The 18,074-nt window shown below is 53.9% G+C and overlaps 1 protein-coding gene across 2 annotated transcripts in view; it reads right to left on the bottom strand.

The window, feature by feature from the left end:
* DLG3 (discs large MAGUK scaffold protein 3) overlaps positions 1–18,074 on the bottom strand; it is a gene marked incomplete at both ends in the record, with an annotated part of 51,362 nt that overhangs the window by 30,935 nt on the left and 2,353 nt on the right. The window contains one exon of one of the 2 annotated variants that reach the window (XM_080352440.1): positions 6,569–6,622. The exons of the other annotated variant lie outside the window; for it this stretch is intronic. Coding sequence (XP_080208566.1) covers positions 6,569–6,622 — 54 coding nt within the window. The remainder of the gene's footprint in view (positions 1–6,568; positions 6,623–18,074) is intronic. 2 annotated transcript variants of the gene reach the window in all.

Raw genomic sequence — 18,074 nt, 5'->3', positions numbered from 1 at the left:
ATGGAAGGAAACTCAGCAAGGCGGCTGTGAGGTCCTATTTATAGCTAGGAAGAGGAAACAGGAGTTTTTCTAGGTGGGAATAATCAGGTATGCAGGTGGAAGAGCAGTTCTGCATGCCAAGATCTGGGATGGGGCTGTGCCACTGGTGACAGATGCAGTCTCATCCCCTGCCTGCTTCAGTCCTGGTGAGGCCAAAGCAATCCCATACCCTCTTGTGGCTACCGCGCTTCAGGGTGGATGAGGCTGGGGAGAGTCTGGAGTGGAGAGATGGGATGGGGGCTCCAGGAAACATGGGCTGAGAGGGTTGTCCCTCCTTGGATGTGCTCCATGCAGGGGCATGGTTCAGGGCCAGGAAATCCAGACACTCCAATGTCAGGATGCTCTAATCCTACCAGCACATTGGGAAAGGCTTTAGTCAGCTCTTGAAGAGAACCCCTCTGCAGAAAAGCACTGGGAGTGGTGGGATTAACCCACAACAGGATCACCAACAGCTTCAGAGGGACAGGGACATGTGGCTGGTGCCACCTCCTGCCACAGCATGGCCCTGGGCTGTGTCGCCACGGGCAGGGGGACATTGATTCCCTCGCCACTGGCTCCCCCTTTGTCACAGGCTGTCTTTCCCTCCTCGCATCCTACTGTACTGACTAATCCCGTTCAGGGCCGGCTCGCTGGCCCACGCCGCCCTCACAGCCTCCCTCGACGCAGCCTCTGGGCTCATCTCGTCTCCACAGTTGGTAGCCCCGTGCGTGGGGCGCGGCGTCGCCTCTTCCCAGCTTTCCAGCAACTCGGATTCCTGGCACCCTTCCCTACTACACACATTGTCCTCTCTGCTTTGGCATTCAACGCAGTTGCCACACAGCCAGCCATATGCACACCCACGGCTGCAGAGGAACAGCACATACATACCTACAGGATGGGGATGTGCAGAAAACTTTGACAATCTGTGAGCCGCGAAGGGAGCCAGCAGTGTGTCAGCTCCACCAAGTGAGCGGGCGCTGCCGGCGAGTGCCTGGGGCACAGACACCCAGACACACAACCCCGACAGACACGCTGCTGCCAGGCAGGTGAGTTTGGGGTATCGCCGCTCCCCAAATCTTGGGGCTGCCAATGCTGAGCAGTGTTTTGCATCACTCCCTGAAAGCGAGCGGTGTCGGCGCTCACCTGGTGTGGTGTGTGCAGGGAGCAGCCTGCTCCAGCTGGGCACCCCGGGGTCAGCCAGGTCTGACCATGAAGTTTTAGCTCTGATTACGTTTCTAAAATCCATGCAACAGAGCGTCAGTTAATTGCATAAGGAAGCCAAATGGAGAACTTAATATATACCACGTAACCAAGGGAACAAGCCAACAAAGCAAACGTTCCAGCGTCGGAAAATTGAATACCAGTCACTCACTGACGGCAAAACCTCCCCGCGGCACCCACCGGAGCCACCGCGACCTGGCTCTGCTGCAGGCTGTTCCTCCTCTCCTGCACTGGTGCTTTGTGCCCCACCAGCTCCCGTTTTGGGCCGTCTTGGTGCTACAGGCTCAGTGTGAGATGCCCAGCTCCATCACCCGTGGGCAGGGAGAGCACACATCACCCTGCTCCCATTTCCCTGTGTAATGTCTGCAGAGCTAACAGGGGTGTTGGAGGCTAATTAGCTGTTCCTGGGGTATCCTGATCCTAAGCACCATCTGATTTGTCATGGGAAAGAGTAAAGGTATTTTTTTCCAAGCTCTTCCCACACAGTAAGCCCACCTGAGGGCTCAGGAAGAGGTCCCCTTCGCTGCCCTTTGCTTCCCTTTTGTGTTTGGAGCAGCAGGGAAATAGTTAGCGGTGATGACATTTAAATCATCAACAGAAGGCTGCAGAGTTAACACTCATTCGATAAACAGAAGAGCACACACCTTCCAGAGCTACTGCAAGCTGTCTGCAGGCTCCGCCGGCCAACATTGCACCAGTGCACGTGGAATGCGATTTGCAATTTGCCAGAGAGTCGGGATTTTTTTTTTAATTAAAAAAAGGAGTCCAAATTTAGAAGACTAAGATGGGGTTCCTCAAACCCAACCCAAATAGCCCACCAAGCTGCAAGAAGAAATAACCTTGCAGGAAGGATAACGCTGCCCGCAGCCACTTTCAGAGCAGGATCTGGCCCTTATTTTGTGGTTAGGATGCGATGGGAACAGGTGCTGGGGCCTGGTGGTGAAGCAGCTGTGTACCAACATAATCACAGAATCATGGAATGCCCTGAGTTGGAAGGGACCCACAGGAACATCAAGTCCAACTCCTGTCCCTGCACAGGACAACTCCACACTCACATCATGCATCTGAGGGTGTCCAGTCTCTTCTTGAACACTGTCAGGCGTGGGGCCATGACTGCCTCCCTGTGGAGCCTGTTCCAGCGTCCAGCACCCTCTGGGTGAAGTTGCTTTTCCTAATGTCCAACCTGCACCTCCCCGGCACATGTTCCTGCCATTCCCTCGGGTTTGTTGTTGGTCACTAAAGAGAAGAGACCAGCACCTGCCCCTCCTCCTCCCCTTTGAGGAGCTGTAACCGCATGGGCTCTCCCCTCAGCCTCCTCCAGGCTGAACAAACCAAGTGACTTCAGCCGCTCCTCACTCGGCTTCCTCTCCAAACCCCTCACCAGATTCGTACCCCTCTCTGGACACTCTCCAGTAGCTTTTTATCCTTTCTATGCTGTGGTGCCCCAAATTGCACACAGGGCTCCAGGTGAGGGTCAGCCAGAATCGGGGGCAGAAGGCGCCTGGCGATGCCTCACGTGTGCCCCAGTGAGGGACAAGGACATCGGCCCCGTGCTGGGGCAGCGGGTGCACTGGGCACCTCCGGGCTGGCACCGGCAGCGCTGGCAAGGGAGAGCTCTCCCTGCCTGCACATGGCAGGAGGCCCAGAGAAAATAGGTCAAGAGCTCCCTCCCTTCTCCTCCCTGTATCCACACGTCCTGCCACAGCATCGAGACCTACTGACTCGCTTCCAGCTAACCTCTGGCCTCAACCCCCTTTGCGTGCATTGCCCACAGTGTCGGCTGTGTGCACAGAGTAAATAAACTCTGTAAGTAAGGTAAGAGGAAGGGGTTTGAAGCCTGACAGCCCCAGCACACAGCTCAGGGGGTTTCACAGCCACACTGCCTGAAGGAACTGGCAGTGGGATGTGCTACCACCAGTGCTTGGGACCAAAGTGTGAGGGCAGCAGTTTAGTTTTGAATTTTTTCTGTGTTTGTTTTTTTTTTTGGCCAGGCTTACAAGCAAGTTTTCCCTGCACCCAGGCATTGGACCATGTCTGTCACCTCTGCTGTCCCCCACCCTGCAGTGACTGCAGCTGGGGACCCTGGCAGCAGAGTCAACGCTGCACAAGGAGGTTGCTTCTGCACTCACTGGTGGCAGAGCCTGGGCCTCCCATGGTGCTCGCTGGCTGGGATCAAGCCTGGGAAGAAGTTGGGTTCCTCAGTTCTGGCTTTTAGAGGTCAAAGAGGCGGTGGCACCTCGCTGCTGGGCAGTGGGGCACCATAGGAGGGCTTCAAGGGCCCAGGCTATGAAACCTTCACCTCCTCAAGGCCATTGGAGTGACCTTTCCTGCTGACTTTGGGACTGCCTGGCAGCAATTGCTGTGCACCCTGGGCAGCAAGAACTTATTTCTGCTTCAAAGAGGCAGCTCTGAAACTCGGAGACCCTGTCCGCCATGGGAAGTGGGTTTCCGATGCTCCATCTCCCTGCTATGGACCTGCTGGGCAAAATACACTAAGGGGTGAAACTGTGAGCAATGACCTGGGGCTGGCATGGGTGAACCCCCCCAACACCCGTCCTTATCCTTCAAGGGATGCTTTCAATACAGTAGGTATTTTATAAGGAATTCTTTGCGTTTTTGCACCCTGGGGGGTACTGGGCTTCACGCAAGCCACAGGCAGCAGTGCTGAGCCCTGCCCCTGGTGGTGAGTGGGACCCAGTGCTGCAGCTTGTACCTTACCACGCTGCTGGTGCCACATGCGCTTGGGGACGGAGGTGGGTGGACAGAGAGACTGAAATGTGGAGCAGACTTCTTGATAAACAGCCGGGGCCAAATTCAGCCCAACAACTAGTCCAATGCAATCAATGGAGCTAGAACAGGAAGGAACTAGACTACATCCATCTGTTTATCATTAAGGAAAGCACTGAATAGTTAAGTAATTAAAGATTGAAAGATGTGACTTTAACCCTTTCAAATACATACTGTACCAAGAAGCTTTAGTTTTTGGGTTTGTAAAAATACATGCTTCCAGATTTGTCATTTTGGTGTGCTCTTCTGCAGCAAGCCCTGTTGTGGCTGCTTTGCTGACCTGGAAAACTGCTGAATGGGAGGTTTAGGGGTGTGTTCTCCCTGAAGCCTGAGGAGCCTAGCACCCCAGAGAAGGAAAGGATGGAGCAGGGCTCATTTCTGTGCTAGTACAACACGAAGCAGAGGTCAAGAGGGTTTCCAGGCTGGAGGCTGAGAGGAATCAAAGTGAGGTGTCTCCCCTGCCCTGAGCACAGGCACCTCCGGGCACCCCACAGGTGGCACCTGCCTGGGCATGGGGCTGGTGGTCCCCGCTCTGCACAGCAGACGACAGCCACAACCTGCCCCTTCTTGTTGACCACCACAGGGCAGATTCCCTCCGGGCATATGCTACTGGGGTCGGATGGATGGGGTAGATGTCTGCCACTCCAGGATGATGCTGGTGCTTGCCAGGGGTGCAGAGCAGCCCCTGAAACCTGGACAAACCCACCCAGAGGCTGCAGGAAGGGAGGTCTCATCCATCACAGCAAGAAGGTGCTGCAGCCAAGGCACAGGGAGAAGGGGTGGGAGGGATATGGAGTTAATGAGATGGAGTGGGGGAAGGCAGCCAGGAGAGCAGGAAAGTGGAGTGCACTGTGGTGGGAAGAGGCAGCCGCTGGCCCCATGAATGGGCTCCCTGATGCTGGCTTCTACAGGGATTGGGAGCCTGCCTGGAGAGATAGAACCTGTCCTTGGACCTCAGGGTCACCTCTTGCTGCTCTTGGACACATAGGCAGGGAGGAGGGACAGGCATGGCTGGAGCCTGGAGACGGATGTGGTGCTGCTGGCTGCAAAGGTGAGCAGGCACTGTTCCCCCAGGGGAGGGAGAGTACAAAACAAATGTTAAAAAAGACTTTCCATCCCTGCCCACCGCACACCTCTCACTCGTCCCTGTCCAACCTTGTAGCGTGTCCTTCCCCTCCAGGAGAAATTGTCCTTTGTCTAGTTCCCTATAGAACACCACCAGCCGGATGAGCACTGACAGCAGGCTGCAATGTTGCACTGCACTACAGCTGGGGTGCCCAGCATACTGCAAGAAACCTACAACCCCACAAACACTCTGCCATGCCGTGCATTTGGAGAAGGAAAATTCTGGGGACAGCAACTCTCTTCTGCCAGATTTACACAAGGCTGCTGGACTAGGACTACCACACGAAGAGAGGCACTGTCACCTTCCTCTGCAATGCCAGGTGGCTTTGGTTCAACACCCAAGGCATAATTAAACCATTCAGCCAGGGTTGCAGAGATCTTAGTTGAGCTCTGCTTCCTTTTCATAGCCCTGCCCAACCAGCCCTTTACAGCTTTTATGCACCCTGACCCCAGCAGAGGCTGTGGGCTGATATCTGCAGTTCTTTACAAGGAAAGTTCAACCACCAGAAGTCACCTGCAGCCATCCACCATGATTCCAAAGACAAACCAACCCCAGCTCTGAGTCCTGGTGCCGCTTCATTAATGTGGAAGGCAGATGAAATTTGCTGCATCAGAAGAAAACCAGGTGCAACGCACCCAGCCCTGGCAAGCTGTCAACTGAGCTCCCTCGGGGGAATAAAGGGGAGCACTGCACGAGCATGGAGCCAATGCTGCAGAAATCCACGCTGGCCAACCTGTTCCCTCCATCCCCCAGCAGGAATGATTTGCAAATGTTCTGGGAAGGGATGCAGCAGCGCACAAACCCTTTCTGCAACAAACTGAGGAGGATTATCTTTATACTACACCAAGAGTGCCAAATGTAGTGTAGCTGCAAACACTCTCAGTCACCAAGCACTGCTCAGCTGCTGGCAGCCTTCACTGGGAGAGGAGCAGCATTTGATGGGTTTGGCTGCCCTGAGGACCAGCAGGTGTGATGCCCCAAGTACCCAAAGAGAACTGTCTCCCACCTGAGGCTGCTGAAGGGGCTGAGGCCATGCAGCAAGGTAACAGATGCAGAGCAGACACCCTGCATGGGAGGCTGAGGATAACCTTGAACGCAGCCAGCCAGCCAGCCCAGCTCCCCCTCTTTTCTGATGCCTGCTTACCCCACAGTGTGCCCCTCCAAGTGCCTCCTGCCTTGTACTCTCTTTGTCTTGGAGTCCCCAGCATCGCTTGCTGCTGTCCTTGGTTCTGTTCAGCATCACCCAGCCCCAGTGAGGTTTGGGGGTGGGATGTGCTATGGGGACACGGTGCAGGTACAAAGCACCTCTGCCACCTTGCTGAGGCCTCCTTGGGCTGGAGAAGCCTTTCATGCACTGCCAAGCAGGAAAAACACACCGCTTGTTCAAAGGAAGCAAAACAAAACCAGGAGACTTACAGAGAGCCCTTGTTCCAGCGAGTCTGTGTTCACAATAGTGGGAGCAGGGTTGGCCTGTGAGGAGACAAAAGTGGGATGTCACCGAGCTGAGCGATGGACCCAGCCCTTCGCGGTGCACTGCCTCTCCCCTGACTGTGCCACCACAGGCAGAAGAGGGCAGTTCAGGAATAGGTCTGCTCTTGTCCCTCCTCCAGGTGCCCAAAAGCCCCAGGAAGGGAGCAGGGCCACAGCACAGCTCTGATCGTCAGTCCCCTCAGACCTGGTGTGTTCCCAACACTCCATGGGCTTGGCTGCTGGCAAGAAGACAGGCAAGACTGGAAACTCAGGCCAAAATCCTACCAGTACCAAAAATATATTTGAAATCCACATTACTGAGGGATTAGGAAACAGGAGGAGTAGGGAAGGAAGTCCTCCTGAGGGAGGGACATACTGCCAGCAGACCAGCCCTGAGACCTTCATGCACCTTCCAGCAGCTGCTGCTGACCCTTCTAAGCACAGGGCCACCATGCCCTGGGAGAGGCAGCAGTTTGTTCCCTCATCCTTGTCATTCCTGGGGTAAACATTTTGCTCGGCAGCCCCGGCTCATCTTCCTCCTCCAACACATGCATTCCCCCTCTCTTGAAGGGCTCATCATAAACCTCTCTCCAGGCTCCCTTCCTCCTGCGCTGCCCATTACCCGCTTGCACATCACAGGAGGGTCACACATGCAGAGGGCAAGTGCAGGCAGGAGAAGGCAGGGACGAAGCCGTAAGGGGATGGGGGCTCTCCCGGGGGCAGGGCACGGGGGAGGCTGCAATGCCGGGACCCACAGGGGCGAGGGCAGCTGGAGACCCCGATCGCCGCCCGCCAGGACCCGCCGTGCCGGAGCTGTCCAGCACCGCAACCTCCTGAATCAGAGAATCATCCAATAGTTTGGGTTGGAAGGGACCTCCAAAGCTCATCTAGTCCAGCCCACTTGTCCTGTCATAACACACCCTTATAAAGGGGGCAGGGTGGTGTGGCTGCTGGAGCCAGGGAGCAGGGGAAGGCATCTGCCTCTGAGTGGGAGAGTGAGGGAGAAGCAGCAAAAAGTGAGAAATTTAAGATTAAGTACTGGACATTCCTTGCTGGTGTGCAACAGCAAGTGGTGCAAAATCTGGAAGGACTCGAGGGAATAGCAGGAAGATGTGCCAGGGCAGGTTTAGTTTGGACACAAGGAAAAGGGTCTTCACCCAGAGGGTGGTGGAGCACTGGAACAGGGTCCGCAGGGAGGCAGTCAGGGCCCCGAATCTGTCAATATTCAAGAAGTGATTGGACAACTGCCTCAGACAAATGGTGTGAATTTCAGGGTTGTCCTATGCAGGGACAGGAGTTAGACTCAATGATCCTTGTGGGTCCCTTCCAGCTCAGGGTATTCTATGATTCTATGAAAATCTGGAAGGCCGGGGGTGAGTCGGGATTCACATCATCTTGCTAAGGCTTGTGTGGATAACAACAGTCCAAAGTGATGGGGGAAACAATAAAAGACACGAGCTACAAGGGGAGGTGAATCCTCTGCCTTAGAGGATCAGAAACATCAGAGTCAAGGTCAGGTGCAGGCAAGTAAAGATGTGGGCTAGTGCAGCAAATGACAGGAACCACTGTTCGTCCAGTTATGCGGGTGGTTGGACTGCACAGCCCCATGGCCTCTGTGAGTCTATGATATTTTCTCAGGAGCAGGCTATCTCCTCATTGCCATCCTCTGGGTTTATACACTCCTGACAGAGACCAACTTCCTCACATATACCAGCGTGGCAGTCCCTAGCATCTCCTGTTTTAGTTGATCGTATTTCTGAACTTTCTACTGTCCTTATTTCATAGGCGGGAAAGTTAGGGATCAACCGGACTGTGGTATAAATCTTGCCCTGAAAGGTTCTGCTCTCATGTGGATGCAGCAGGAGGTAGTTAATTTGATTTATTCAGATGCTTTCTGATCTTTCCTGCAGCTGTAACTATTGGTTACAAAACCATAGTTTTTATGACAATTAATTCTCTAGCTCAGGCAAATATGACCACTTCCAAGCACTCAAGCCAAATCCCTCCCACACACATAAGAGAATCACAATTTTCAGGTCCAATGTCTTGGGATCTCCATGGCCCAGAAGCAATGTTAAGCTGGGAATATCCCCTCTCTGGCAGTACATAGTTCTTGTATTTAATCCAGATAATTTGTGAGATAGCATATATTAAACCTGGCACTGGCTTTTATTAGTCCCCAGTGCAATTCTAGGAAGGGTTTCAACATTTCAAGGCAAAAAAGAAGCACTTCTACTGCCAGCAATTAACAAACGATGGATGTTTGAACCTTGACGTGCCAGAGGGCAGCTCTTATTAGATGAGTTTCCAGGAAGGATGCAGAAGATGCAGCCTAAGTGAATGTAGCCCATCACATGTCCCATGATTTATGAAATGAATTCAACTCCAGAAATGATGCTTTGGATCCCTCCCAGGGAGAAGTGCTCTGTATGATAATGTTATGGAGGCTTTTGCAGGTCCAGTTCGAGTCCTCCACTGAGCCCCACTGCAGTGTCTTTGTTGAATTACTAATAGCCCACAAATCACACATCACATTGCCTCGCTCTCACAGCGGTGAGCCCTAAGGACACGTTTTGTCTAGCCTGCTCACTGTGCACTGAGCATCCTTTGCAGCCATTCCACACTAGTGATTTTTACATCTCAAAATACTGCTAGAAGCACAATTTCCCACTCAGGCTCCAGATGGGACCCAGGAGATGCCGAATGTGAGTGGCTGCTTAAAACAAAGTCACACGTGGTCAGCAGGAATTCAGACCAGGAAATCCCTGCTTGTCTCCTGTGGCCAGCTATTCCAGCTACTACAAGGAAGGCGTTTGGACATTAGCTCTGACTTCCACTTGCAAATATTCCAACATTTGCACCTTGACTGTTCTGCTAGAGAGTCAGACAAGACCCAAGACTCAGAAATAAGCAGAGGGCCTGAAAATGAAAAGCCTCTGCCTCCCTCTGCCAGGCAGGTGAATGCACCAAGCCCTCTACTAGCCAGGGGAGGAGAGAGAACATCATTTTTTCCTGGGCAGCAGGAACTTGCTGGTGAAATAACCATGCCCTCAGTTCTATAGGGAATGGTAAGTAATTTATGCCCTAAGGAGTAGGGGATTGCAGCATGCAGGGAGGAAAGGGAACAGGGCTGTGCATTCAGGTCACATTCAATGGCGGCTGTCAGATCTCTTCCATCTAAACCATTTCATCACACTGTTATTATTTACCAAGTCCTGATTGTGCTTGGAGGGTTTACAAAAGGAAAGAAAAGGGGTCCGAACCCTATAGTGCTCACCCCATAGCAGCAGGACCACCAAAGCCCAGCAGAGCTGGAGATGCCCCGAATTCCCTCCATCAGGCAGAGGTGCAGGGGGCTGCACAGATCCTTGGGCTCAGCCCAAGGGAAGCTGTGGGGAAGGTGGGACACAAGGAGGACCCTGGGGAGTAAGGGTCGTCACTGCATAGATGCAGAGAGATTGATCTAGGCACCAAGTCAGCAAGGCACAGGACAGCTGTTGGGAAAATCTGGCCAGCAGCAGGAGTCAAAGGGAATAGTGGTGAAGGGGGATGAGGTTTGAAGGTCAGGATTCAAGAGCTTCCTGGTCTTGTGGGGGCTAAGAGAAGCAGTCTTGCATTTACCTGTGTCCAGGCACCAGCACTCGAGCACCATACGATGGTCCCAGTGGCAGCCATGGCCCAGGAGCTAATAGACAGAGCGGCAACCTGCCCCATGCAGCCCCCAGCCAAGCCCCAAACATCTACAGGGACCACCCTTCAACTCCATTTCTATCACTATCATCTGCTGGGGAAAAGGTAGGAATTGCAAAACATGATGATTTTCCAAACAAAAGAAAAACTGCAATTAAATGCAAACAGAGGAGGTTCGTTAGCTTACTTCTGAGGGCTGAGCATTGCCCTGTGGCATTTCCCCAAGGACTGCTCTCAGGGCTGGCCCATGGGAGCCAAATAGGGAGACTGAAGTGAAAGTTCAAGATATTCTGTGCACAAAGAGGCGGCATGGGGGCCAGCCCACGAAACTCAGGAATTACATACCTCCTCCAGACAAAATAAAAGTGCTGTAGACATCCCAGGCCAACAGCAACTAGATTGTGCCCACACATAAAGCCATTTCCATCTTAACTAGCAACAAGACTCAAACAGGAGCCTCCAGAGCTGACAAATACCAAGCCTAACACACAGAGCTGGTCTCCACAGGAGGCCGGTGTGGACCATGTGTCACACACCTAGGGGTGCGCAGGACAGGCTTGACTATCTGTGATGCTGGGCTTAGTGCATGAGGAGCAAAGCGCTAACTTAACTCTTTTATTTCTGCAACTTTCCCAGATTAGATCACAGTGAAAAGTCAATATGCCTTTTAATATGCTTTGCTTCATACCATCTGAGGTATAATGGTAACACTCAAAAGGAAATGGCTCTGGAGATAAGTGAAATTCAGTCTTTACACACTTTTGAAAGCTCTCAGGGGCAGAGGCCAAGTGGGGAGATGCCCAACAGAAACATTTAAACTCACGGACACACTGGGCTGCTTGTAGCCCAGCTCCATCAGCTTTGATTTTTTCTTTTTAGAAGGGTGTTAAACCATGGAGAAAGCTGTGCATTTACAGCTATGAGAGCAGCTGCTCTGTGGCAGGACCCCACAGTGCTGGGCGCTAGCTGTGAACTCACAGGTACCAGCTCGGGGATGCTGAGGAGTGCTGTGATGCGGCAGCGGGGTCGGCTGCAGGATGCCTGGGCAGCAACAGGCTCCTGCTGCCAGGGGGAACGACTTCGCACCAAACTAAAGAATTCATTTCACAGGAGCGAGCCCAGGCCCTGCCAGCACAGCACTCACAGCGAGCCCATGCTCCCCGCTACTCGCCCTGATGAGCACTGACACACTCATCTGCTTCACGACAGACTGCCCTGCCCTTCGCAGAGATGCTGGTTTTTCCCAACACTGGGGCTGCCTACTGCACCAACCCAGAGCCCATCACGTAGCTACCAAAAACATCACTTCCCAAAGCACCTGAGATGACGCAGCTCCTCCACAGCAACCTGTGGGCACTTCTGAGGTCGAGGCAGGACAGAAACCTACTCCTGAGGCTCCCCATGCCCAAGGCAAAGGAGGGGACGAGTCCTGGCTCTGCCCCTGCAGGAAGGCAGGTGTGTGGAACTGAGAGGTGCTGGCACCATCCCTCCAGGCTGCTCTGAGCTCCCCCAGTGCCTGCACGCCTACAGACCCTCTTGGCTTTCCCTTGGCTGTGCCCAAAGAAGCCACCTCACAGACCTCCTGTTAAGAAATGATGCACGGCACATCCCTTCCCAGACTGAAGCCTGGCTCCCAGCTGGCCCACAAGATGAAGGGCTTTTCCTACATCTCAATAACAAATCTATGCTTTGGTCTTCCTATCCCTTCTCAAGGGGAGAGGTACCACACTGCTTCCAGAGGCTGGTCCCCTTCTCGCAGCTCCCTGCGCTCACCTCTTTTTGCCTTCACAGGCTCCAGAGCCGATGGTGCTTGGCAATGTCAGAGGGCTGCAGAGCTCCGAGGGAGAGCTGCATCCCTCAGGGCTCCCATGGGCTGGGAGAGGGAAAGGAAGCAAAAGAAAATGGAGGCTGGAAACTTCTGGAGGCTGAAGAATTTCATGGCCATAGATGAGTCTCCATTCCCTTTAAGAGGGCTGGACAAAATAACTCTCTTTGCATTTTTTTCTCACGCACTAGAAGAGAGCGCTGCTGGATGACACTGTTTGGGCAGGGGGAAGTGCACATAACCTTGCCAGTGTGCCTACATGAAGGGGAGCAACAGGCTGAGCCTGACCCCATGCCCTCCTTTTGCACAGCTTGAAATGTTGCATAAATGACATAGGAAACGATGCCAGGGCCAACTACAAAGCTTGCAAGTGCTCGGACCCCCTGTGTCTGTCCCTGCTGGCCAGGCACCGGCTGCTGCCCGTGCCCTCGTGCTTGGCTCCCAGCCCGTCCAGTAGCCACGAGCAGCCCTTCCCTCCAGGCTGCCTCTGGGAGACAGCAGAGCTGGGCTGTCTCGGTGGCATGATCAGGCTGCAGGGACACGGTGGCAGAGCCCCTGCCCCAGGGCTGCGCCTCGGCACTGCCACAAAGCACCACGGCCATCCGGAACTGGGGAATGCAGGACTTGAAAGGTCCCTGGTCACAAGGATCTTTGGCAAAGCCACCAAAGTGCCCAAAGTGTAATGCGAACACAAACAGCTATCGAGGGTTTAATCTTTGTTTTCGTGCCTTTATTTTATTTTTTTTTTTAAAGACTAAGCTTAAATAGGGACTGGAAAAAGCCTTCACTCAGCAGGGAAGGAAGAAAGCTTCCCCAAACAGAAGCTCTATGGAGTCTAAGTTTCCATTTAGAAACCATTAAGGCCAGCGTGTTCATACTTGAAAGTTAGACATCCTGTTCCAGGCTCAGCACGTTAAAATAAATGACCCAGTTTGCAGAGGTGCTGGGCTCTGGTAGCTTCCCTCTGACCTGGTGGTACCAAATAAAATTGACTCAATTCCTTTTTTCACAGGAAGAGTGATTATCATCTGAAAGACTCACGTGCTTCCTCCCTACCCCCTCTCCCCCAACAAATACGTATGTACATGGAAAAAGAAAGAGTGAATAAGGGACAGTGTTAAAAGATTTCTTTGGTCCCTGGGATTCAAATACCCCGTTTTCTTCTCTTCAGTAAGTTCCAGTGCACACCTAGTTACAAAGTGTTAAGAAATGTGTTTCTGTTGGACAAAAGCAAACCAAGATCCAACAACAGAGACGCAAACTAAATTCCAGTTATGACAAAGGTGACAAGAGGGTATTCAGGGCCTGGCCTAGGGTGCTCTGAAGGACCACGTGTCCCCAAAAATAATCGTACCCTCTGAGCAGTCCTTAAGCGAGCCACATCCAAGTGCGTTTCTGCAGACTAAACTGTGAAGTTCATTTCAAATTTGGGTATTCTGAACTTGTTAAACACTGTATTAAAAGTTTTCATCTCCAAGTCCCCAATATATGTTCACAGCACACTGTTGGATTTGCAATGAGGGCCCTTGAGGGATCCCTGCATTATCCCATCTTCGCATGTGTTAAAACCAGCTGTGAGCATTAGCACAGCCCATTGCACCCGCAGCGCTGGCACGACCTTACAGTGAGGGTTATGCCCATTCCCGAATCGCAGCTGCGATGCAGAGCCAGAGACACGTCGTCCCTCCTGCCAGCACAGGGGGTTTGGGATGGCACACAGAGCTCCCATGTCCCAACCACACTGAGCTCCTCGTGCCCCTCATGTTGGACGTGCTCTTCCCTGGGACCCAGAGACCACGGTCCCTGCAGAGAGCATCCTGCACGAGGCCGTGCACCACAGGCGCCCAGCACACAGCCGCAGCCATGGCTGATTATAGCCTGATTAAGTCTTAATGAATTCTTCTGTCTAAATGAGCATCTGCAGCTAAGGAAGGAGCGGAAGCTCCTCTCCTCCCATCATGGCAAATGAAGCACCGAGGAGCTTACCCGCACGAGGCAGCTCTCCAGGGATAGCGATGGCTTCTGCTTCGCTTCCACCTCCCACCCACCTGCACTCCCAGGGTACCTGGATGGGACCTCTGGTTCAGCCGTCCCCTAGGTTTCCCTCTCATGCAGCCCCCTGTGGGACCCTCCCTCCTGAAGCACGTCCTGAGAACGCCCAGCAGATCCCTGCCAGATTCCCAGCACCAGCCAGGACTAGGCTCAGGCAGGTCCCAGCCACGTTAACGCTTCAAACCATGAGAGGAGAGCCAGGTGGAAAGCACGGCCGTGGGGATGCGGGGAGCATCCCTCCAGCAGTGGAGAGGGCAGGTGCTGCCATGGCAGCGGGTTAAGGTCTTCCTGTCACCCCCAGGTTCTTCACAAGGAGCCACCTCCTCCACATTGGCTACATCCCTGCTGAAACCTGCCCCTGCTTGACCCTGGCTCCCGCACCAATAAACTCGCCTCCTAGTCCTCCTCCTTTGCAACATGGCAGGGCCATATCCTCCGTTTTTGGTGGGTACTTTCCTGTGCTTCTACGCATTGTGCTGATGGGGTCTCTTCTACCCATGTGACTTCAGACACTGCCTTTACAGCAGCAGCTACACCTCAATTATGGCCAGTTTGGACACCAGCTTCGGTGCCTCTTTTTGTGCTGCTCCTGGGGTCCCTTTGGCAGCTCAACACCCCAAAACCAACAGCGGGGTGCAGCTCCAGGGCCACAGTCTGTGCGTTTGGACTGGCTGGCAGGCAGCAGTTGGTAATCCAGCCAGAGAGGAGCTAAACTCAGTCCTTCAACTCCCCTTTTTAATTCTAGCATTATCCCTTTCTGTATTCATGGGATGTGCTGGCAGGGTTAGCAAGCAGAAATGCACAGCCCCTGTCCGAGGGATTCATGTGCTCAAGAGAAGGGGGAAAAGTCTTAGCGGTGAATAAAGAAACAAAAGAGAAAAAGTGTCCTCGGCTGCCCATTCCTAAATGAACTCAGCATGTTTTGGGAAGGAACACTGAGAACGTCTGACCCACCTCAGCCCAGTCCAGGCCGTGGGTGACAGAAAGACATGGGATGCTCTGGGTGGGGGGAAACCAACTCACGCAGCATCTGGGTCTTAAGCCATGAGTTTCCCCAAAAGATGAACAGGGAGGTGGAATTACTTTATAAAGCATTAACTGAGCCTTGGTTCCAGCTGGACGGCCAGAAAGGAAAGCCAAGTCCATCAGAAATATCAGCTGCCTCCCAGGTCCAACAGCCAAGGGGCCGAGGGTGGGCACAATGCTGGGTTTGGGGGAAGGAGAGCAGCTCAGTGCCTGGTCATAGCAGCTCAACTGGGTAATGACGGCAGGATCACCAGACGGAGGTGCCCAAGAAACAAGCTGAGAGGTGAAATCAGATGGAGGGAGATATATTAGGAACAGACACGCAGATTTACACATCGTGAGTGAGGAGGTGACAAACAGGTCTGTGGGATGGGAATCAAAACTCTCACAATGAGGGAGTGGAGTGTGATGAGGAGTGGTGGAGAGGGAAGACTCTCCCGGGACTCCGGCTGGCAGGAGGACATGCTGGGAGAGATGCTGGAGGTGGAGGGAGGGCAAGGGGACCACCAGTGACCAGGGCCGAGCAGACAGACGGAGTCAGGAACAGACAAGTACTGCATTGAGCGAGGGAGCCAGACGCAAAGGGCAAGTTTCACTACAGTTGTATCTACATTTAGGTTGCCAAAAATACCTTTCACAGATTGGCTGTCTTTAATTAAAAGCACGTCTCCTGTGCTCCCGGCATGATGCAGAGCTCGTCCTGCCATGCGGGGCTCTGCGTGGATGCTCTGTGGAGGGACTTGCCCGTGTCTCCCCACACCCTGCCCGCAGGTCAGGCAGTGGTGTTTTCCCCCAAACGCCCCTCCACAGCACAGGCACAGAGCAAAGGAGGAAAACTTCACCCCCTTCTTGTTTTGGCTTCTCTCCTTCCCTCCAAACGTGGAGAACGCCTTCCTCCTCTCTCCTCCTCCACCTTCCAGTGCAAAGATTTAGCTAATTTCTTCTATGAATAGCACAGGAGTAGCCATAGCAACATCACCCTGCCAACCTCACCACCTCCACTGCCTCCGTGTCCCCGGCACCCTGTTCCTCTCACCCTCCCTCGCACCTCCCCAGGGAACATCTGGGGCTTCAGCCATTTCCCACGAAGCGACCGGCATTTGGCTTCCCGCCTGCCCCCCTCAGCACTCTCCCTCCTTCCTTCCAGCCATGCCTGCCCATCGCTCAGAAACCCAGCCCGGACCCTCACAGCCTTCCCAAATCCTTCTCCTCGCCCCCACCACCCATTGCCAAAGAGCCAGAAGCCCCAAATCCAAGAGCATCCAAAGGCTCAGAAAAAGCTGGTGCTTCCACCAAAATGTGATGCCCTGTGTTCACCTGCTCCAGGTAATCTCCCAGGGCATGGGAGGAACTATAACAAGCAACCTTTGTGCATGGAAAAACAGCACCTTTGGTGAAGCACTCACTGCAGAAGATGGGCAAGGAGGACCTGTGCCCCCCCTCCAACTGCCTGGCCATGAAATGCCTCTGCTGGGGGGGGCACACAAGCCTGGCATGCCCCAGGCACTTGCAGGTGGTCACAGGCTTTTCGGTGCTGCTCTAACGCCTCCCCTTGCACCCTCCTGACCCCCCCAAGAACAACAAAGGGGCTGTGGGAAGAAGAGACAGCGGGATGTTGCATTTTTGGCCAGGCAGGGTGAGCAAACCTGCAGCAGCCCCAGTAGCAGAGGGCACTTCCCAACCACATGCTGCAGAACTGCACTGCCCCGCACTCCTTCCCCAGCCACCAGAGGAGGTGCCTCTGCCCCAGTCACCCCAAATGCACACAAAACCACTGGTGAGACCCTTGGGAACCTCATGGCAGGGCTCCACTCAGGCCACCGTGCCCAACACCTTGGTGTGAACTAAGCCACAGGGCTGGTCCTTCCCTGCGGGATGGAAAGGTGCTGGATGCTGCTGGACCCTCAGCGTAGGGAGAAACACAGGGGAAGGGGCTCTGGCATGGCCAGGCAGCTCAGCGCTGCTGTACTGAGAGCCCGTGGGCGTCACTGTGCAGGGCAGAGGAGGGGTTTGAGTGCTCTGCTCCTCTGGTGCTGTGCATCAGGGATGCTCCCCTGGACCGCGCTGCCATTCCTCCCCCACAGCCGGGAGTCCTCCTCTCACCCCGGTCTGGCTGTGGAAGACCCTAGTCCCCTGCCAGCAAACAAGGGGGTTCAGTGCTAAGCTGGTCAGAGGGATGGTGATGGGAACAATGGAGGACGGCAACGACAGCAAGCACTGGGAGTGGGGACTAATGAACACGGGACATGGATAGATAATGGAGAAGAAACGGAAGGGATCTCAGAGGAGAGATGGAAACCAATGCAAAAAGAAATGACAAATCCAGAGCTCAGAGATTTCCTCCCTCCCTATGGGCAGGATTAGGGGTTCTCAGTTACTGGCATTGCCTGAGCAAGCTAATTCGTGTCCTACAGAAGGGGAGAGGCAGAAGGAGAGAACTGACAGGGCACCGGAGGTGGGAGGAGGTGCGGGCTGACGTTAGGACTGTGCTGTGTGTGGGGCAGCACGTGTGGGCACATCTCACATGCTGCGGAGCTGCACGCAGGGCCTGTGAGCACGCATGATGTCAGAGAACATACACCACCATATGCAACTGTGAGCACGTTTCCGATGACAGAGCATCCACACACGCGACCGCGTCAGCGTGCGCAGGCAGCGAATACTCTCCTCTGCTTTCATGAAGAAGTAAGGGGTGAAAAAAGGCTTAAATGAGAAGCAGTGAAGCTCCTTGGGAGGTGAACAGATCCCTGCTTTCTCAGGGAAGCCTCCTGGCCCACACACTCCTTCCCACCTTTGCTGCTGGAAGTGCTTCCAGGGACAGGGAGCTCATTTAAAGGGGCAGCCCTGAAAAATGGAACC

Source organism: Nesoenas mayeri (assembly GCF_963082525.1).
Source record: "Nesoenas mayeri genome assembly, chromosome: 13".
Taxonomy (NCBI): Eukaryota; Metazoa; Chordata; class Aves; order Columbiformes; family Columbidae; genus Nesoenas; species Nesoenas mayeri.
The sequence above is the reverse complement of the archived record's forward strand: the minus strand, read 5'-3'. Positions and strand labels throughout refer to the sequence as shown.